General features: G+C 43.7%; 1 protein-coding gene across 1 annotated transcript; it reads right to left on the bottom strand.

Moving 5' to 3' along the window:
- Nucleotides 1-1,990: 1,990 nt before the first annotated feature.
- Nucleotides 1,991-18,558, bottom strand: ldlrad2 (low density lipoprotein receptor class A domain containing 2). The gene is made up of 5 exons (XM_084927316.1): nucleotides 18,291-18,558; nucleotides 11,783-12,274; nucleotides 7,010-7,159; nucleotides 6,727-6,867; nucleotides 1,991-5,442 (listed from the first exon to the last, which is right to left on the bottom strand). The coding sequence occupies exons 1-5, from the start codon at nucleotides 18,373-18,375 to the stop codon at nucleotides 5,162-5,164; spliced, it is 1,149 nt and encodes a 382-aa protein (XP_084783442.1). The 5' UTR covers nucleotides 18,376-18,558; the 3' UTR covers nucleotides 1,991-5,161.
- Nucleotides 18,559-22,536: the final 3,978 nt, after the last annotated feature.

Below are 22,536 nucleotides of genomic sequence, written 5' to 3'. Positions count from 1 at the left end.
TTTATTGCTAGGAAGGAGTAGCAGTACAGGTTTGAGTATTGAAATGCTTGTCTCACCTACCTAATGGAATAGTCCAGGGGTGAGTGGACTTTTTACGCAGAGGAATGCAGGTGTTCAGAAGAAGGACCAGGTCAGTGTAGCTGTGTGCAGTTTGACCTTAATTTCTGTTGATTTAAGTTCAGTTATGTTTATTTGACCTGAGTTAACCCTTTAAGACCTACCATAGAACCAAGTCCACCAGAGCTTATAGTATATTTTTACATGCTGTGGAGCCATTTTTTGGAGCATTTCAAGTTGCTATACATCAATACAACCATTATAGCCCAAATTTTAATAATATGTCTGCATTAAGTGCATAGTAATTACATAAATTGCAAAAAAGTGCAATAAACTACAAAAAAATTTAAAATCGTTTTTGATTTTTTAACATATATTTCTAGTTAGAGAAATTTAAGAGGCTTATCCCTCAAAACTGTAAATACAAAAAAGTTGCACAAACTAGTTTCCCACCAAAGGAAATTTATTTTAAGTGTCTTCATAGTTTTATTTTTGAGATACACCAATTTTCATATACTACAGGAAAAACGAAAAAATATATTATAGTGCAAATTTGCATGGCGGACATGCGATAGTTCACGCTGATGGACGTAGGAAGTGTTACAAACAGCTGATCAGATCGGCAAAGCGTGTTTCTGGAATATTATGTTTTTGTTGCTGCAAGCGCTTTTTATGCAGTTTTTGCAAAGCTATATGTGGAAGGAAACTGTGACCGAGGACAAGCTGATGGCATAAGATGTAAGTACAACTCCTCCGGTTTCATATGCAAAAAAAATTATTGCGCTAGCTTACGTGGTTGCAGAGCTACCGGGATTTAAAAATAGTTACGCAAAATGGAGCGTGTCCGCTCCGACCGGCTTTAAAGGGTTAATCATGGAGTTTTTTATTTATTTTTGTAATAAATCACTTGCTACACTGGACAGCATCTGTCTCCTGCACTTCTTTAGCCGCGAAGGTCAAGTCTTATCACACTCCTCAACCCAACCGGTCGCAGCAGATGGCCCCCCACCTCCTGAGCCTGGTCCTGCCGGAAGTTTGTTCCTGTTAAAAGAAAGTTTTCTCTTCTTATTGTCACCAAAGTGCTTGCTCAAAGGCAGTCATTTGATTGTTGGAGTTTTCTCTGTTTCTCTTTGTATTATTCTTGTCATGGTCCGCGGCTCGGCGTCTGAGGAGCGGTGGGGATGCCCACGCCTACGGGTGTGGCTGTCGTCTTCACACCTGCATCCCATTCCAGGCGATCATCAGGAGGACTATTTAACCCCACACGGCCGGCTGGTCCACACCAGTCCGTCAGTCACCATTCAGTGGTTATTGTCTGGCGTATTCGAGCCTTCACCTGCCTGTCCTCCTGCCCGCCTGGAGTTCAGATAAACAACCTGTCATCATCCTCTCCGTCGCCTTGGAATCCTCTCCCGCGGACACTTACTCCTCCCTCCGGTCCCCACCATCTGGCCCCGATCGCAAGATAAATAGCTCTACCCTGTTGTATGCTGTCTTTTCCCTGCTCCCCAGTAACTCTCTCCCTTTTCTGTTGCAGCCTCCTACGGTCCTGATCATGGCGTTCCCGAATCGTTTATCTCCCGGTCTCTTCTGTTCTAACATTTCCCTCTGGTTATTCCGGGTCACCTTTAGTTAAGAAATAAAGTTTATTCTGCGTGCATTTCCTGCGTACTGTGTTTGCTTCTGGGTCCAGCTTGCGTGTTAGAACTACGGTTCTTGACAATTTTAGGGTCTTTACCTTACAATATAAAGCACTTTGAAGCAAATGTTGTTGTGATTTGATGCTATATAATTAAAATCAAATGGAATTAAATAGAACCAAAGTGAAAGCCTTTAGGTTACATACCTCCTGTATTGTACAGTCTAGCTGCACCTCGTCACACATACATGTTATGTATGGAAACTGGAACCAGATGAAATAAATATAAGTAAGTTACCAACAACATCTTTTATTAGCAAATGAATAATAAATTCTTGCCTTTAAGTTTTAGACCAAACAAAGTCCTTCTAGCCTCTACTTTATATAATGTTTTAAACATACAGACAAAGGTAAACAAGCAAGTCAGAGAGAGAAAGGCCAAAACATCATCTGGTCAGGGTCACTTAATCATAGTTTGTTTGAACAATGCTTATTTGCATTAAATCTGGGAAAAGCCCCTATTCCCTTAAAAGGTGCCACATTTGTAAGGAAAATGCATTTATGGTTTGAGCAGCAGCAGAGTTAAGTATGTGGGTCACACTCATGCAAAACTTACAAATCTTCCCTGTCAATCCCAAACAACCTATTCTGCTAATGAGCCTTGTTTTGAGCTGCTGGTATCACAGGTGCTGACAGTCAGGTGCCTGATTGATGCCTGCAGCATTCAAACATGAACCCTGCTAAAGTGGTCAGCTGGTGTTTGTCCGTCTGTCCCATCTTTGACTGGATAGGGCCCTGTCATTGGACAAGTTCAAGCTGGTGTTCCACAAAACCAAATTGCAGCATTATTTGGAATGATCCCCAGAACCATCTCCAAAATGAAGTTCAACTTCCATATAATGGGGGATGTCAGAGACAGACTGTGAAGCAGGTGTCCAAAGAAAACAACAACATAAGAATCCCATTTCCACACCTATCAGCATTTAGGAACCATAGCCAATCTTCAAATTGGTAATCAAGGCTTGCAGGATGATGTGGCCGATGGCTCTCTATCCAGACAATCCTGAACAGACTGCACAGAGCCATTCTCCAGTGTCATAGGGCTGCTGGAGGCCTGCCGTGACTGCCCTTCACTGTCAGGGGCATTTGCACTGGAACGTTTTGTTTATACTGGGGAATGAGGAACGCCATCTTCCTCATTCCCCAGTATAAACAAAACATACGGAGGGAAGAAGTAACCACGAGGGAGGTGAAACGTTGGCCTGCCCAATCAGAAGCTACGCTGCAGGACGCACTCAACGACATAGACTGGGACATGTTCAGAGCATGCGCAGTCGACATCAACGAGTTTATGGAAGTAGCTGTATGCTTCGTCAATATGCTAGCGGAGGAGATTATCCCCACTGCGAGAGTCACCACATTCCCGAACCAGAAACCGTGGATGGACAGATCGGTCCGCACTGCAATGAACGCCAGGACCGCCTCCTACAACGTGGGTCTCACCACTGGCGATATGAGCGCCTACAAAGAGGCCTCATACGGCATGCAGCGTGCGGTGAGAGATGCCAAACGCAGGTACTGGGAGCACGTGGAGTCTCTTTTTTTCTTTTCAGACTTCAACCATCCAGACCAATGAAAAAAGACCAAATAGGAGACAATAGCTGAATAAGCTGTTTGGTACTGGCAGAGAAAACAGAGGTTTGGTGCTTGTAAGTGTTTGCTACCATCAATATTCATTTTGCAAAAAGGGCCATAAGGATAATCCATAATACTGGTTATAGAATTCACTGATCCGGTTCATTTTCTCACTGTACAAATTATATATAAAGCAATAAACAGCCCACTTCCTGACAATATTCTCAAATTGTTTTCTAAAAGGGAAGAGGGATACAGTTAGAGGGGGGAAATAAATGTAAAACATCCCTGTATTCATACAACACTAAAAGGCTTTTGCATCTCTGTGTGTGGAATAAAGCTGTGGAACAGACTGAGTGAAGAACTGAAGCATGACTCAGTTTAAACAGAGGTTCAAAACTATGGTTTTTGCAAAGTGCAGGGAGGAGGAAAGGCTCTGATCTGGTGTTCTCCCCCATTAGTTTCACAACAGGGATGTGTATGTATGTGTGTGTGGGTGCACAAGTATGTTTACATAAGTATATGTATCTGTAAATGTAAAAGCCTTTTGAAGTGTTACTACAGTTATAAAAGCAAATACATGTAACAAATTGTACGGAAGAATTTACAATGGACAGGGAGAAAAGGTGTAGCCTATTAGTTACTAAAGGAGGGAGAGGGGGTGGGATTAAATAAGCTTACACTTCTTCCAGCTGCTTTTTAAACATATTATTTATAATTTATAATTATTATTGTTTTGTTTTGCTTTGTTTGTTTGTCTCCTTTTTCTCTGTTGTTGTTGTTATACTATTTTAACATGTTCAAAATAAAGAGACAACACAAATACAAATGCTGTTTCCTTAAAAATGTGGCATCATACATACAGCCTTTTAGAGTTATTAGATTAATTGCCAAGAAGCATTGTTACATCAAAGAACTAACTTAACGAACACAATTTTCCTCATTTGATTCCCAAGAGAAACAGGACTTAGTACTTGCTGATGGTTTTATAGGCCATTCAAGCCTTGTGCAGGTCTACAATTGTGTCCCTGACATCCTTTATCAGCGATTTGGTCTTACCCTTTGTAGTCGATAGGTCGGAATGAAGGAACTGGTTCTGCAGACAGAAGTGCTTTATACAAATAATGAGTAGAGGTTAGCAGTCTCTGATTGATTAATTCATTGACTGATTAGGATCTGTGTGGTACGTGGGCACACGGCCAATCTGTGGGAAGCAGTATTCTGGCTGCATTGGACAGGTTCACCACGAATTTCACTTAATGAAATCCAAATCAATTTATAGTGTTTGTTATGTGGTTTTCTGGATTTTATTAGAGACTGTTCATTTCTTTGGAACTGAGAAACATTACAAATTTATCAGGGGATGGATTAGTTATGTTCCCCCACAGTATGTCAGCATGGAGAGTAAAAAGTGAATTTTTCAAAGGGACAAACAGCTGTTGTCACCGGGTGGGCCACTCCACTGCTGTTTCTTCAGTATATGACCTCAGCATACTTTGTGGACACGTGGTATATTTTCACAGCATGACTAAACAGTTACTTCAAAGACAGAGTGAAAATAGCATGTATATGACTAAACACTGATCACATACTTTCATACTAAATTGCAGATATAAATTCTATCCTGCTTTATCTTCTCATAGTAACATAAACGACACCACCTGTGTAATTACATTTAAAACACAAACCACAGTTATGCATTTAATCGACTCCATCAGATCTGTCCATGCCAGAGTCTCACACATCGTCACACACCACTCAGCCTTCATGATTCATGTCCATGCCATATCTCTGTGTACCAATCATGACCTGTTGGACAGTCCTGCTGCTTTACACACCTGCTGTAGTAACCACCGCGGTCCCCATCGGTGTGCCACTGGCATGTGTGTGTGGAGTGACTTTTCCCGGTCGGTGCTCCTTATTGCGGATACAGCTGTGAGTGCATAACTGGCATGAGGCACAGGCTGAGTTGCAGCAGGGTAAGAAGCGGCAGGCGCTAACCCGCCACATGAAGCAGCCAGGTGACCAGAAGCACCAGCAGAGCACTATGCCACCTGTCACCATGCCCATGATGATGTAGAGAACCAACAGGGACAAAGAGGCAGGAGAGTCTAGAGTTAAAACAAAGTACAGTTATTTGTATCGGAAATGAGAGTCATAATTAAATAAACACCAGCAGTGAAAAAGTACATTCATTTATGTGTGTGGGGGGAAGATCCATCTCACAAAAAAACAATAGTCAACAATACAGTAATACCCAACAGGGTCCATGGACTTGGAAATGTCCTGCCCATTGATCATCCATTCATAAAACAAAGTGTCATGAAACTCAGGATCCGGTGTGGTGTGTTTTTTTTGCCTTCGCCTCTCCCACCAGGGCAGAGCTGGACCTTGCTCCCCCACCTCTGCACCCACCTTCAACGCACACCTGTTGCTCATTCATGCTAATCCTACTCTGGCTTCTCATTGTGAGTGATTACCCTGGCAGACTACTTAAGATGGCAGGCGACTACTTCCTCGCTGGATCGTTGTACTGAATAGTGTCAGTGTAGCCTGTGTACAGGCTTCCCAGATCCCCTGCCTGTCTCCCCTGTCGCTTTGAACTCTGTGGGTGTGTGTGAGTGACGGTGAGCGTTTTGGATCAGACTGCTTGAGTGAGTCACGGACGGAGTAAAGAAGAACTAATGTGGGTGCCTGCCTCAGACCTTTCCCTCACCCTTGGACTCCCTCGAGCCCTGTGTTTTCTTATCCCATTGTATATATTTATATATCTTCACCTGGTGCAATATCACAAATAAACCCTTCATCTTCTCCCTAAGCTTCTGAGTCCTGCGATTGAGTCCTCTACCAAACAAACGGTGACAAAAAGTCATAAACCACAGATTGCCTGACCATCCATCAGCACTTCAGAGCCTCTCTTTATGTTCCTGCTGCAGAGAGTTCCTTAAAAGTATATCTGAATATGAACAAAGGGCCAAAATATATTTAAAAAACCCTCCACTATTTCAACTGAATGGTCACTTTGACTATGATTATGTTGCTCTGTAGATATTTGCTATAACCTACTTCTCCACAATAAATTAAGCACATGAATGAAATTCTGACCACTGAAAGCAAGTAGTCTGCTAGATAGAGCTCTGCAGCGATGGGCAAAGCGAGGCTTTGTAAAACACTGCAACATTTAAAGCAATTGTGCCAGAATTGTAACGAGGCTTTGAAACAGTCTGACACCTCCACAGTCACCCCTACTGGCCACATCACATCTGATAATGATCTTCTGGGAAACAATGACTGAAGAAATTTTATTGGACTACTCTTGAGTGCAACTGAATTTTGTTATTTAGCAGCCAACTGACTGCAGGGTGTAAGCACTGTCTTTCTGCAAGTTTACATACCTGCTACCGACTCAGGATTGGGAGGACCAATCGGCGCACCACAGTTCATACGTGTCAGGAAGGGCACAGTGGGTGGACTCAGAAAGGGATGAGGAGGGGTTGCTATTGCTGGTGAAGGTTCAGGAGGTAAAATTTGACCTCCTGAAGAAGGACAGATTTGGGTCAGCTATTAAATATTACAAATGGTGTTTCACTGGTAAGCTTTACGATGCATTTCTTAAACTGTTTACAGTATTCCAAAATCCTCAAATTTCCTAATTAAGTAAGTATCAGCCTAACTGACCTTTGCAGCCTGTGGTGAGGTTTTCCTCCAGGTCACTTCCATCCCCACAGTTATCAATGCCTTTTTCATCACACACCAAACTCAGAGGGATGCACTTTCCATTCCTGCAAGTGAAGTAAGGCTCATTGCTGCAATCTGATTGATTAAAACCTGAAGGAAGAAGAAGACAACAAAGACAGTGAAAAAGAGGGATTACTTTGGTAGTGGGTAGACTACTGCCACTGAATACTGACACACACATTCAGTGCATGCAATGGATTTCTACCTTGTACAGAAAATAGGTATGGTAGGTATGGTCAGAGGTGGGAAGTACGAAGTACAAATACTTCCCTACTCTACCTAAGAACATGTATCTGTACTTTACTTGAGTAGTTTATTTCCTGACTACTTTTTACTTTTACTCCCTGACAGGCTTGTTACTTTTGGTTTGATGGATTTGAGTTGAATGCGTCAAACATCAAACCGATTAGAATTTTGCCAAATTTGTTTGTTTGGTTTATGCCACAGCACTAGAACGACTGCAACTGTCTGTAAGCTGTGGTACTTCAGCATCTAGCTAGCCCTACAGAAGAGGAGCGAACATAAAGAGAGTAATACTTTTTAAGTGTGAGATAATTTCTAACACAGCGTTTCTATCAACTCAACAAACACAAACTGTGTGTGTGCAGTTTGTTGCTCAGGCTATGTTCACACTAGCCTAGATAGATTTGAAAACGACGTTTTCGTCTGAAAACGCTCCGCGTCCACACTAGCGTTTTCAGTCATTTTCACAGAGTTGTGCGTCCGCAGGCGCAAAAGCGAGTGGGAATTAAAGAATTTGAAGTAAAGCTATCTGGAGCATGTACAAACGGATAATAATCTTTTTTTAGGCCTGTCAAAATTGAGAGCAATCAAAACAACTGCTGTATAATGCACTCCACTATCTTTTTTTAAGTGGTCACATGACTGCATCACGTGACTAAAATGTCTCATCATTTTAGAAAGTCCGCGCTTTCTAGTGTCCACACTGCGCCGGGGCAGCGCCGTTTTGAAATGTATGCGTTTTTGAGAGCGTTTTCAAAACGCTGCGTTTTTCCCTTGAGGAAAACGCTGTCTCAGTGTGGGAGGCCAAAATGGAGAGAAAATGATGTGTGGACGCAGCCTCAGTGTGTTGCAGCTAAAGGTCCAGCTGCCATATTTGACAGGGAGAGAAATGAAAGAGAGCTAACTTCACTCAAAGATCAGAATCAGAATGTCTTTATTGTCATTGTCACAGGTACAACCACGTTATAAGTGGTCCCTGATCAGTGCATAAAAAATAAAAATGTGAAAATTGGCTCAGGCGATTAGAGGATCATCAGGGGGTCCTTTTGTCCCTCTGTGGGGGGATACTCCCACTAGGTTTAAATCTGGGACTCCCCACCATTTGACCTTAGAACTGAAGAAGCTTCTCGGATGAGAGGTGAAACGTCTTCAAGCAACTTAAAGAAGTCCAGACGCTTTTCTTTGCAAGCTCCTTTGACTACAATGACCTGGATGACTGAGAACCTTCACAGACATCAGTGGTTGTTGATATATAGTCATGAGAATTTGCATATTAATGATCAGTGAACTGACCTCTGAGCCCATTGTTCCTTCAGTGGGCTGGTTTCAGTCATTATGCAAATGTCCTGTTTATAAGGTTGAAACCTGCAGTCAGCTGAGACTGAAGAAGTCACCTGATGATGAGCAAACATTTCTCCCACTGAAAATGCTACGTCCAGATGAACAGAATAAACTTTTTGGGATTTACTCACCTGGATAATAAAGACATCAATAAATTTGAACCCTCTTTTGAGGATGTTTCTATTTTTGTGAAACTGAAAACCCCCCAGAACAAAACAGAAAATGTGTACAGTCAGAGGTTAAAGTGGATTCAGCGGGTGTGGAACCCTATAATTGGTCTTAGTGGCTCAGTGTGGGGAAAATAATCATAACTCTCAATAATTTCTACTAAGAGCTGCAGTAGATTTTCTTAGTGTACAGGCTGTGATCAGCTGACCTGCTGCTCTTTGTGGATGTACACAACTTAAATCAACCAGATGTGAGCAGATGTTTCCCGAGTTGTCCTGGCTGATTTCCATCCTCCACACTGACAGCACACTGTTTATGCTGTCTGTTTTTCTAGGTGGTATAAAGTTGATATGATGGTGGAATTCAGTCAATGAATCTCAGCATCATCATCTAAATTCACATGTATCTCTGCTACACCTGGTGTAACCTTACTCTGACCATGAAACCACAGCCACAGTGTATCACTCACACACTGCTCTTTACGTTTAGGAAGTCACTTGGATGATGACAAAACGTTTCTCCCACTGAAAACATGCAGATGAACTTATTAAGCCAAGTGCACAAAAGTATACAGATGATTTGTTTTTAAATATAAATCTACGTGTCTGCTGCATGACACAAAACTAATGTTAGACACAAAACTTTTTCAAACTTCAAACCATACTGAAGACGTTCCGCCAACAACTAATATTAAAACAAAAGACTTCTCACTGCTTTTGCAACTACTCTGAATACAATCTGCATCACTGTTTAAGAATTTAAATATGAACTTTTGCACTATTCAGCAGTGTGCACTGGGGGAATATTTTTTGATGCCCTGTTGAATTTGTATGTTTTAAACAGAAATGACCAGTCTCTCTCTTTTTTTTTCACCAAATATCAGCCCACAGACTGGCTGTGCCCATACATTACAATGACACATACATAGGAACAAATCAGTAAATCAATTACAGCTACTCCTGATCTCAGCTCTTCATGTCTAGAAATCACACCTCATGTGTCCCCTCTGTCCCCTTCTGGCCGCCTGTGCCTCAATTTTATTCCACAACCTAGACATCCACATTACTCACACTCTCATAACACATACATATAGGGGCTCGGGGGTGGGGGACGGTCTGTGTATTGAACCTCACCTCTGGTGCTGGTGGCTGCCTCTTGATTTTAAATGCATGTAGACATTGAGGGTTCTCGAGAGGGGCCGTGCTGACACCTGCTGCTCTCTGCCAGCAGCACCATGCCCTCCCGTGTTTTAAATGCACTTGGGAACAGCACGCAGCAACACTACACATGAGTGGGAGGAGGGAGGTATGGGGTCTTCACACACTCCCGTTCTCTGTTAGCCATTGGGACGCAGAGGCTGGGAGGAGGAGTTGGCCGTCCAATTGGGGTCTGTGATGCAGGGCCTCCCGGCTGCTGCAGAGCCGGGGGCGGTATGCTTGTCTCCACCTCCGGGGAAAGGGTTACATCTCCTGGGTCTAGGTGGTGTCCAGGGCTGGGCGCTCATGTATGTACCGGCTCACTCCCGGTGGCTGCTTGGCGGGTCCTGGCGCCCAGGGCTTGGTCGGGCCTCTTCCGGGGGTTGGGGGGCCCTCCCCCAACCCCCTGCGGCTCGGTTCACTCTGGCTCAGCTGGCTGCCGGCAGAGCCCGCGGGCATGCCAGTGCAGCTCCCTCTGGCTCCTGCTCTGTGGCTGCTGGGAGTCCCCTCGTCTGGGGCTCTCCTCAAATCTTCCCAGGAGGGTGGCATGGTTGCCCCTAAAGTGGACCTCCTTGGGCTCTCGCACTCTGGAGCCTCTGGATGTCTGGGGCCTGGATCTCCTCCATGCATGCTTCATGCCCTGGGGGACAGGGCTATGGCTCCCTACACCCTCTAGCAGATTGTTACATGGAGAAACCTTTTGAAAACAAGCGCACTGATCCACACGGGTGTTCACAGACAAGCTACACTTCTCTTGGCTGCTACCTCAAAGCACACTGTGTGCTGTCGGTCCTGCGTGCTGCACAAAAACATTTAATATTTAGTATTTACTGTTATTTACACTTATTATGTTGCTCTCTTTTTTTTTTTGCTTGTTTTCTCTTTTTTTCTTTTTTTTCTCTCAACAGGTGATCTGGGAGATTTTTTTTCTTTTTAAGTTTCCTTTCTCACTGTCCCTCTTCCCCTCTGTTTTTCTGTTCCTTCATCTCTCTTTCTCCCTTTCCTATCCCCCAGCCATGTCTGTCCCGTCTGTAACAACTGAAAATAAAATAAAATAAATAATAACAACAAGGGTTGATCAAATGGACTAAAATGGCAAGGCCGTGATGATCCACTTAGAAAAGTAAATCCATTGGGTGCCTTTGTTGGCTTTCAGACATCAATTCTGATGGCTAAAGAACCAAACCGGACAGGCAAAAAAAAAGAAAGAAATCACACCTGCTCACAGAACCGATTTCTTCCATTCCAACCTCAGCACTACTCTGGGCAAAATCAAAGAGCTGTCAGTGACAACCCTGCAGACCTGCACAAGTTGCAGGAGTGACCTAGCCAGTCTCCAGACCTCAGTCCTATAGGAAATCTGTGGACAGAGCTCACGTTTTGAGTTGCCAAGTTGCAGCAAAGACACCTAAAGGATTTAGAGAGTTTCTGCAAGGAGTAGTAGGCCAAAAGCCCCCAGCGCTACTTCTCAAATTAAATTAACACTGACTTTAAATGATGCAGCATCTGTCTATCCTGTTAAATCTCCAGTGACATTTTGTATCTGCAAAATAAAATGTTACATTAAAATACAAGACGTGTTATTCCAGTTTCTTATAAGCTTCTTCTGTCATCGCTGTGGGTTTTCGCTTTTAACTTCAGCTGACCTTCAAGTAAAACAAAGCAGAACCTTCCTAAAGTATGAGTTTGATTAAAGGTCTCCTGTTTCTTAGCTAAAGACTGACTTTCAAACACATTTTTATAACCTTTACCGTGTTTTTCTTACCCAGTCTGAAGGAGGTGAAGTCCCCCACAAAGTCAACTCGAGGCTGAGTCCCCCTGGTCACCAGCCTCAGGGTCAGGTAGTTTCCTGTGGACAGCACTGGTCGGGGTGGGCTCTTCCCACAAAGAGGAGGCCCCAAGAGAGGCGAGGTTGTGTCCTGACCATCATAGAACTGAACGTAAGAGCCGGCATGACACGGATCTTCTGAGTTTTCACCAGAGGTAGACTGCAATCTGGGGCTGAGAGGGGCAGAACCGTGGGGGGACAGAGACTCTGGCAAGACAGGCGCAGGACTCAGGGGGGCCACTCTAAGCAAGCTGTAAACCAGGAAGAAGCGGAAATGGAACTGGACCTTGTCTTTGGGAGAGCTGGCCTGCATTGTCAGGTGGCAATCAGTCCCCATGATCACAAAGTAGTACTTCTTGGATTCCTGGTGTGAGTTGATGATCATACCGTCACCTTGGATTGTCTGGCCACAGAAATCTACCACATTCACTGACAGGGAAGAAAAAAAACAAGAGACTAACTTCCCACATATTACACAGTCAAAGCAAGGTTGTTACAGATTTTTTTAAAAGGTTACTACGTTTTTGATCAATTTCTCTTTATTAAAAATGGGCTAACCTGAACACACTCTGTGTTTTTGAGTTGTGTTGCTTTTGGTTTTTTTGTTTTTTTACAGTATTTTAAAGTATTTCGAACCATTATGGTTGTTTGAGTTTATGTTGCCTTCCTTTCATCTTAAAGCTATTGTCGTGTAACGTCAGCCAACAAATTTCAGCTTACTGAATATTTTCGCTTTCCCATTCTCTGTAAACTGTGCAACTCTGACTTCATTGTTTAATGTTCTTACAAACCAAAAGAATTCAGTAGTGTCTTTTTTTAAAAAATTAAACTAACGTTTGCACATCAGCACAGATATGGATTTGCAAACGAGATGAAGGCTTCCACCTGAATACCATTTTGTTCACAATTACCAACCCAAGATACCAGCTTTTTGGTTTACACTTGACTAAAATTTGAATTCCTTCTTCTTTTCTGTTTTTTTTCTTCCTTATTGGGTCTATGCAGAGTATCTCTGGTGCTACCATGATTTTCAGTCATCTCTGGCTAGCTCTGGGATGTTTTTTATCAATCTTCAACTCAAAACGTGCGCACAAAATGTGTGCTAACCAGTCTGGTGTTACATTAACCCTTTCACACACAGTGCTCACTACAGTAGACAGGTATTTATAGGTGGTTTTCTTGTATTTGTGTCAGTGTTGATGGTATGCTTGCACATAAATCACTACACACTGATGTGTCACTCCATACCCTGCCACCCACTGGTCAGCCAGTGGAAAAAAATGTAAAAAAAACTCTTTGAAAAGTAAATTAAAAAAAATTAAGCTCAAAAATCTTTTTTTCATGCCTAAAGATGAATAAAAATACTTAAGAAAAAAAATCCTGATTGAGGGTGTCATAATTCATGCAGGACAGGTTTAAATGGTGGTTCTAGGTAGAAGTTGTCATGACTTTTTTCCTTTTGATCCCATACACCCAAAAATTCAATATTTGCTAAATAAGCCCATTTAAACAAAAGTCATGAAAAATAACATAATGTGGTTTTAATTTAACAGAGTTACAGAATTATTAAAATGCCAAGGAGGTCAAAACAACACCGTTGGCAGAAAAATAGCTGGCTGACAAGGAACAGGACCATTTTAGCCTGATAGGTCAGAGTTAGTTAAACCACATCTGAAGAGCAGATCCTCGGAGGACACACATATCATAACATTGTAGACCTGGTCTGCTAAATCTACCATGGGACCAACGTCTAAGAAGCAGCTTATCTAAAAGCAGGCTCCGGCAGCCTCCACACTGTCACCCATGGCCCCTTCCCTCTGGGCCACAGGCCAAATAATGAGGAAATTTATGGCCACCCCTGAAGTTTATTAGCTTTGTTTCCGTGGCAACTTGAATGTCCTAAGGCACATGAGCCCCTGTTGGTGGGAAACAGCTCATCCCCTCCACATGGCCTAAGTAAATACAAGACCTGGAGAGGATAACATCCAATGCATGGGTGACCAGAAGGTACAGAGGCCTCACTAAAGAATTTTGCAGGTTGAAAATTCAATTCATCTCTCAAAAATGTATTGTAAATTAAGTCTATGTTGTTGAGCTGACAGACGAGGGGTTATTCACAATGCTCACAGGTTATATTTAGATTTGATTTGATAACTTTTGTAGTTTAGTAATTGTTTTTTTTCTTGGGCAGCTTTCATGAGTTCCTGGAGGTTAAAAAAGGTCATTGACCCATTCTTATATAGTCCTTTTCTACTCTCCCAGAGCACTCAGTGTTTTAGACAACATGCACTTTTTCTCTCTACGTAATATTCTACGTAATGCTTTGGAGAGCAACTTAGGGTTAGTAATTTTCTCAAGGATATTTGGCCTGCAGACTGGAGCAACCAACAACCAGTCAACAGTGCTTGTCCAGTGCCTAAGCTGTACAAGCACTCAAGAACACATACAAACAACAGAAATACACTCACTGGCCACTTTGTTAGCGACACTATTTCATTAAATTGAAAGCCTTTATTGTCATTATACATAGTATAACGAGATTAGAAACAGCTCTAGAAAAGTGCATGCATACCTTAGCACATTATAAAGACTATACAATAATTTAACTATACACTTAATATAAATATAAATACACAGTACAGTACTGGATGACAGAGACAGACAGGCAGGGAACTGATGGTATTTCAGTGCAGATTACTTTTTGTGCGAGCACCCTTAGGATGTGTAGCCGCTGCTGGGCCATCTTGACTAGCGCCGTGGCGTTAGTTGACCAGGAGAGGTCTGCAGAGATGTGGACGCCAAGGAATTTGAAGGACTCCACTCGCTCTACACTTTCTCCGTTGATGTGCAGGGGGGCAGAGGCAGTTCTGTTCCGCCTGAAGTGCAGGATGAGTTCCTTGGTCTTGGTGTCAGGTTGTTTGGTGCACACCATTTTCCCAGTTTCAGGACTGAGAGTGTGAGAGGAAGAGAGGTGAGGGCCGAGCTTCACCCGCTGGGGTCTGTTGACCAAGAAGTCCTTTATCCAAGAGCAGGTGGGTGGTGGGAGCCCCAGGTTGGCTATCTTGGTGATCAAAATGTCCGGTATTATTGTGTTAAAGGCAGAGCTGAAGTCAATGAAGAGCATTCTGACATCGCTCCCGTGTTGTTCCAGGTGGCTCAGTGCTGTGTGGAGTGCAATGGCTATGGCGTCTTCGGTGGATCTGTTAGTCCGGTATGTGAATTGGTGTGGGTCCAGAGTGGGGGGGAGACAGGTTCTGATGTGCCCCAGAACCAGTTTCTCAAAGCACTTGGTGATGACAGGGGTTAGTGCAATTGGACGGAAGTAACTGAGACTGGTTATGGGCGACTTTTTGGGGATGGGAACGATTATGGTAGATTTCAGGCAGGGTGGGATGACGGCTTGTTCCATAGACAGGCTGAAGATGTCAGTGAAGACCTGTGCTAGCTGCTTGGCACATGCTTTGAGGACCTTCCCAGGTGCTCCATCGGGACCTGCAGACTTCCTGGGGTTCACGCCTCACATCCTGTGCCTCGAGAGTGAGTGGGGGGTTGCTAGAGGCTTGTGTGGGTTGCGGTGGTCGTTGGGGTGGTGTGGCTGGGTGCTGTGTTTTAGACTCAAAACGGGCAAAACATGTGTTCAGCTCCTCTGCTAGCCCCGCGTCTGAGTCCCCAGGTGTCACAGAATATCCTTTGTAGTTGGTAATGGTCTGTATGCCCTGTCACACCTGTCTGGGGTCGTCGAGATGTTCCTCTATTCTCCTCTTGTATTCTGCCTTGGTGGTCCTGATTCCCCTCCTTAGGTTGGCTCGAGTGGTGCTGTACAATGCTCTGTCACCCGACCTGAAGGCTGTATCACGAGCCTGGAGGACCATATGGACCTGGCTCGTCATCCAGGGTTTCTGGTTTGGGGACACCCGGATGTAGAAGGCATCCCACTGTGTGTGTTCAAAGCAGTCCTGCAATCGGGGGAGGGTGACCTCAGGCCAGGTGGTGATGGTCCTCTTTATGGGCTTTGTTTGCCAGCTAAGGGGGTGTATGCTATATGCTAGTTCAACATGCTGGAAACATGTCTCAGAATTCTGTTCCATGACATGACATCGTGGATTTGCTGCACATCCATGATGAAAATCTCCCGTTCCACCAAATCTGAATATTTTCTATTGGACTGAGTTCTGGTGAGTGTGGAGGCACTCTGAGTTCAGTGAATCTTCAACCAGGACCATCACTTGTGGTGGAACCAGCTCCCAGTGTCAGTTCAGGAAGCAGGCACCAAAGCATCAGCATAAAACTTTTGTTTTTCATACTGCAAGCTTGGGTCTTCGACAATGTTGTTGATGTTGTTCCTGTAATCTGCTGGAGCCATTCGCCTTGCTTGGGAGTCACTGCACCAAGCGCTCCGATTGCCTCCACTGTTACCTTCATCCTCCACGTCTTCTAGAGCCCTTGGTATTTCTCCAGCTTCTCGTGTTACTACTTCCTGATGTTGCCGTCATTCAGTATTGCTACATCTATCACTAAGGCCGTCTTCTTCAGTTGGTCCACCACCACTATGTCTGGTTGGTTAGCCACCACCATTTTGTCCGGGGTGGTTGTAGCTCAGGTGGTAGAGCAGGTCAGCTACTACTGGAAGGTTAGTGGTTCCTATGTTGCTCTCCGAGTGTGAATGTTAGATAGGGAGCACTTAACAACTTAGCTTGCGTGATTGGGTGAATGAACGAGTTGTATAGAGTGCTCAGATAGAGTAGAAAAGTCCTGTATAAGAACCAGTTCTTCTGTATCTGGAAGTCCCACAGGATCTTAGCTCGGTCATTCTCCATCACGCTACTGGTCATGTCCCACTTTGACCTCTTAAATTTCTCCCAAAATTAAATTATTTGGTCTCATATGGTGGGAGCATAAGTAAGACAAACCCTTAGGTATAACAACATCAGCCATCACATCTCCTTACTTTAGAGGTCTGGTCTAGGTTTGCTCTTGAATTTGGCTCCCATCTGTATATTTCATGTACAATAATTAATTTATTAAGACACAGAACACATTTACAAGCAAATACATGTTAGCAGCCTAGCTTAATTGTTTCTAGTGACGAAGGACCCTGGAGTGTACATCATACATGTTTATCTCACTACCGACTTATATATATTATAAATATATTATCTCCCCCTTCTAGTAATGCAACTTCTGCATGCGGGACGTTTCTGTCACGGACCCGGCTCTGGAGGACTTGGGGGTCCGTGAGCAGGATGGATTATTATTATCATTATTATTATTATTGTTGTTGTTGTTGTTAGTGTTGTTAGTGTTGTTGTTGTTGTTGTTATTTGGGGTGTGTTTTGTGTGATGTGTGTTTTTCTGCACTATGCTGTGTTCCGTGTTCCACTCATATGTAGAGGCAGGGTGTGTACATGTGTGGCTGGAGGATGGAGAACAGCCACATGCAGGCCTGATGGGTGTGGCCCTGCAGGAGGACTGGCCACACCTGAAGTTCCTGCCACACACCTGTTGGTGATCAGGGCTCGTCGGGGGAGCTACTTAGGAGAGTGTTGGAGATCCCACCGGTGCGGGATCATTAAGCTAAGACTCCAAGTCAGTGTGTAGTACTAGGAAGTGCGGATCGTGTGTGCGCGCGGGTTCAGTGTTTAACGGCTGCTTCTGTATTGTCCTGCAGGTGGAACGAGGGACCAGAAGGGCAGCACGCACAGGGTGTGCAGAAACACAACTGCCGGGAGCACGAGCACGGACGTCGGAGGGGAACACACACATGGGAGTCTAGGGAGCAAAGGGGATTTATTGTGCATCTGTTACCTTCACTGTAAATAAAGTGCACTGTTTGCATCGCAGAACCATGCGTTTTGGGTCCTCATTCCCCCATATCCCCACGGTCTGCCAGCCAGACCGTGACAGTTTCAGGCTTTGGAGAGGCAAACTGTGAAATGGACACGGTGGACTGTGACACTTGTTTGTGATTACAAGCCGAATTTTGTTGGGCACTGTCTTCATAGACCTTTAGTTCAAAAGAAGTTATGTAGAAGGCAAAACGTGTGTGATATACAGGGTCAGTGTTCCTGAGCCTAGTCAGTGATTTCTACTTTATGGACAGCAGGACAGCCTGAGCACACACTGAAGCACTAGAACGTCTCAGCCTCTCATGTTTTTGAAGTAATTAGTAGAAATACTAACAAATAAACTTGGCCTGGTTTATTTGAAATGTGTTGCTGGTGTTTTTGGAAAAACCTTGTTAACGCAATTAAAGAAATAAAACACACACAGAGATTTTAAAATGATTGCATGTCATAACATGCCTTTGTTTTGTTACCTTGACTCTCATTTAACGCAATCAGAGCGTTGTGCACAGAGAAATACAGCACGCACATGTGCACCAAGCCTCTTTTAGCTGAGTTTGTGGAGTATTTCACACAGTTGTATCCGGGTGTTAAAAACTTACTGGTGTCGATGGACGAGGTGGAGAGACTCATGAAGCAGCGCAGCAGGAGCAGCAGTGTGAACACCCGCAGATTGCAGCTCTCCATTATCCAAACTGGGATACGAACGTGAAAAGCAGAGTAGGGTTCAGTCAGTTCACAGGTTAACAGAGTCACTTTAACCTAAATTTGTCACATTTGTCCAAAATAGAAAGTGCAGCATGCAAGAGTGTGACTGTCTGTTTAGCGGTGTGCTCCTCTCTTCTGTTACTTTGTTATTCGAGTTGAACCTTCTCCTCTCGTGTCCAGTCATCTCCTTGACAACACCCAACCAATCAGCCCGGGAAGGGGCGCGCACACACACACACACACACACACACACACACACACACACACACACACACACACAGTCTTTGTTCAAAATAAAGGTCCACTCACTTGATGTAAACTTCATTTAGTTAGCTGAACTCTCCTTCTTCCTTGGGTGCTTTTAGCTGCTTCTCTGGTTTAAGAGTAAAGTGTAGAGTAGAGTAAAGTGCTCTTTACTCTACTCAAGCACTCAAAGAACTTTATGCAACATGGCTCATTCATTCATTCATTCATTCATCCACACAAGCACTTTTCTTTCCTATTTTCACTCCAGTGACCATACTAGAGTGAAATTTGTGGTTCAGTATCTTGGCCAAGTATACGTTCGCATATAGGAGCAGCCAGGGATTGAATCACCAACTTTCCAGTTAGTAGATGACCTACACCAGAGCTTCCCAAAGTGTGGGGCCCGCCCCCTACAGGGGGCGCAGAGCCATTGCAGGGGGAAAAAAGGGGAACCCCCCCCCCCCAAAAAAAACCGCTTGGACACTGCTAGCACGGGGCGCCCACAAAAACGCAAAGCAGGAGATGAAGCATCGCTATATATGTTTCCAAACCAACTTCATTCTAAGCCAAAGACTAGAAAATATGGTGAAGCAAATCTTCCCTTTGGTTTCACCTGCACAAGTGCCGAGGTAGGTCTCCGCTGCGTTGGGAGCAGCGCTGGGCTGTTCAAATCACAGACAAACAGGATCCCACATTCTTGATTTTTAGTTCACAAACACTTGTTGTAATAACTAACTACTCCTGACATTTTGGAGATGTTAGCTCTTTATACAGTAAAGTTACAGTGGGATACAAATAATATCAGGCTGATCCTGCTACACGTTGTTCCCTCTGTCTAAATGACAGACTAACAGGATCCCACAGCTGTTTATGTTTTTGAACCCATTTTTGCACAGAGAGACATTTTTTTGAAAAATGTATTGACAGCAACGTTGAACATTATTACACAGGAAAAAAACAACTACACGTAAAATAATCACACCGTGACGCCCCTGCCTTTGTAAATGGAGGGACAGTAACTGCGTGTGTAAGCGTGTAAAACCTGAAGATAGTCAGATTAACAGTAACAGTATTTTGTCCCTGTCTGTCATTCTGCAGTTCATCTCATATAAACAATAACGTGCACCACAGCATGACATGAAAAAAGGCACATACCTTTGACGTTGCGTGACGAACTCTGTATTCCTCGTCCACATGTAAATGCAAAAAAGGAGTTTTAAAAAATCTCCATTTTCGGTGATTGGAAACGCCGTTTACGTGGACGAAACAGCTGCGTTTTCAAAAATACCCGTGTAGGTGTGGACGTAGCGTAAAAGAGTTAGTAGTTTATTTTATTACTACCTGTAATTTATTGCAGATTACTTGTATTTGCTTAGTTGTTTACTAAATGTTTGAGGTGTGAAATAAACCGCAATGGAACAAAATATGGTTTGTGTGTGGTTGGCGGATGTGTTTGTGTGTGTGTGTGGTGGTGGTGGTGGTGGTGGTGGTGGGGGGGGGGGGGGGGGGGGGGGGCATTTTTCTTGTAAGACAAAGGGGGGCTTAGCAAAAAACGTTTGGGAACCACTGACCTACACTGAGTCACAGCCAGACCTAGTTAGCAGCCATTCAAAATGGTTCAACACATGACTCCTGCACCTTTTGGATAGTTCATATAGGTCGCACAAGGGCTTAGTGTCAGTTTGAATGGGTGAATATAAAGAGACAGAACTGTTTCTTGGTCATCTGTAGTCAATAAATGCATTAATAAACAATAGTTTTTATAATACAAGCATATATAATTGGTTTATTGTTTATGCACTGCTCAAAAAGATTAAAGGAACACTTTTAATTAGCGTATAGCATCAAGTCAGTCAATCTTCTGGGGTACTGGTTTGGTCATTTAAGCAGTAGAGGTGTTAGTCGGTTTCAGCTGCTGAAGGAGGAACCCCCAAACAGGAACAGTTTTATGAGTGAAGGCTGGTGACAATTTTTTCCTCCTTGTTTTTTCACTACTTTTGTCATTTACATACAACCACGATACCTACAGTGGCTTGCAAAAGTATTCGGCCCCCTTGAACTTTTCCACATTTTGTCACATTACAGCCACAAACATGAATCAATTTTATTCGAATTCCAACACACCAGATCTTCATACTGTACTGCATGAAAACATTCACAGCAAAAGGGATATTAATAATAACGGCTCCATGAAAACAATCAAAACATTTAAATGTTGTTGTTATTTGCAACTTGGTCTACATATCTATTGAGAGGGATGTGCATGGCGTTCTGTGATGTCTGGGTTGATTGAGGTCAGCTTCAGCCTAAAGTTGGATTCAGCATCTAATCTGTTTCTATATTTTGTCTTTATGAATGCGAGTGAAGAGAAGCAATTCTCACATAGATACGTGGTCGCAAATGGGAGGAGAAAATCTACTGTTGCTGGGAAATATTCACTGAACTGCTGTCAGAGAGAGACAAGGTGGCAACAATGTTGTCTCTGACTCCATCGGTGAAGGTCAGATTGTTGTCAGACAGGAAACACTCCAAAGTGGGGAAAGCTGAAACATCCCCTGTCTTGACTTTGATTACATATAACTCCAGTTTTTTCAACATTGCATTGATTTTGTCCTGCACATCAAAAACACTGATGGAGAGTCCATGTAGGCCCAAATTCAGCTCGTTTAAACGAGAGAAAATGTCCGACAAGTATGCCAGCTGACTGAGCCACACAGTGTCTTCAGAAACATCTGATGAGGGGAAGGTTTTGTCCTGTAAAAACATCTGGATCTCTCTGTGCACTTTGAAAAGCCTAGAAAGGAACTTCTCTCTTGAAAGCCATCTTACTTCTGTACAGAGTAGAAGTTGGAGGTGTTCACTGCCCATCTCATCACAGAGCACATGAAATAGGCGAGAGTGCGCCGGCCTGCTCTTTATGAAGTTGACAGTTTTCACAGCTGAGTCTAGTACTGCTTTAAGTTCTTCAGGCATTTTTTTGCACTGCGAAGGCCTCGCGATGGATACTGCAGTTTGGGCTGCTACTCCGCTGTGGCGACCTGTCATGGACCTTTAGCACCATCCGTGCCGACTCCAATGCACCTTTTCCAATCCAGCCCATTTCCTTGAAAAAATTCATTCAATAACTGGAAAATGTGTTCAGCTGTAGTTCTGGTCTGAAGTGACTTACAGAACAGAAAGTCTTCTTGAGCTGCACTTTCGTGTTCATATCTAATGTAAACAAGCAAATTGGCCATATCTGCAACATCTGTAGTCTCACCAAACTGAATAGAAAAATAGCGACTAACTTTAATGCGCTCAGTGTGTTTTTAACATCATCTGCTATGGATCTTATTCACCGCGACACTGCATCGTTGGAAAGCGGCACTAAGTTCAGCTGTTTGCTGAGCAAGGCTGATGGCGGACGACTTCCACGAGATAGTTATCAACTGTATGTTATGAACACGAAGCAGCGGCAGGCGGAGTTTGGAGCTCTGCCCTTGCGGGGTAAGTGCTGATCTGATAAAACTCATACAGACGCTCCAGTAAAATTAAGAAGGGTGACTGCTGCTGCTCTCCTTGTGCTTCGCAGAAGCTGGAGCGAAGTGGGAGAGAAGACGATGGAGGACGTTGTTGGCCTGGCTCCATTGGTGGACTTTCTGGTGGACTCTTAACGGCCTTAACTTGTTGGTTGAGGTCGAATGGGACCCTTTAGTGGCTTCAGTTTGCTAATCAAGGACAATTGGACTCTTATTGCCTGATCAGGGTAATTTTTTTATGGTGATGTAAATAAAGAGGATAAAGGAGGATTAGATCTGCCTAACTTTAATCACTATTTTTTAGCCAACAGGCTTCAGTTCATCTCTAGATGGTTTAAACACACCTTCTTAGATGAACCTTGGATAGATGTAGAAC

This window comes from Perissodus microlepis, chromosome 5, assembly GCF_051167445.1.
Source record: "Perissodus microlepis isolate ML-2025 ecotype Zambia chromosome 5, ASM5116744v1, whole genome shotgun sequence".
NCBI classification, from domain to species: Eukaryota; Metazoa; Chordata; class Actinopteri; order Cichliformes; family Cichlidae; genus Perissodus; species Perissodus microlepis.
Note: the sequence above shows the minus strand (reverse complement) of the source record. Positions and strands in the feature narration are given on the sequence as shown.

What these genes read in the sequence shown, in the direction of transcription:
- ldlrad2 (XM_084927316.1), bottom strand. Translation starts at nt 18,375, where the DNA reads ATGGAGAGCTGCAATCTGCGGGTGTTCACACTGCTGCTCCTGCTGCGC. An exon ending in CCTCACCACAGGCTGCAAAG is followed by an intron (nt 6,868 to 7,009) that starts GTCAGTTAGGCT and finishes GTCCTTCTTCAG; the next exon opens with GAGGTCAAATTTTACCTCCT. An exon ending in CAATCCTGAGTCGGTAGCAG is followed by an intron (nt 5,443 to 6,726) that starts GTATGTAAACTT and finishes TTTTAACTCTAG; the next exon opens with ACTCTCCTGCCTCTTTGTCC.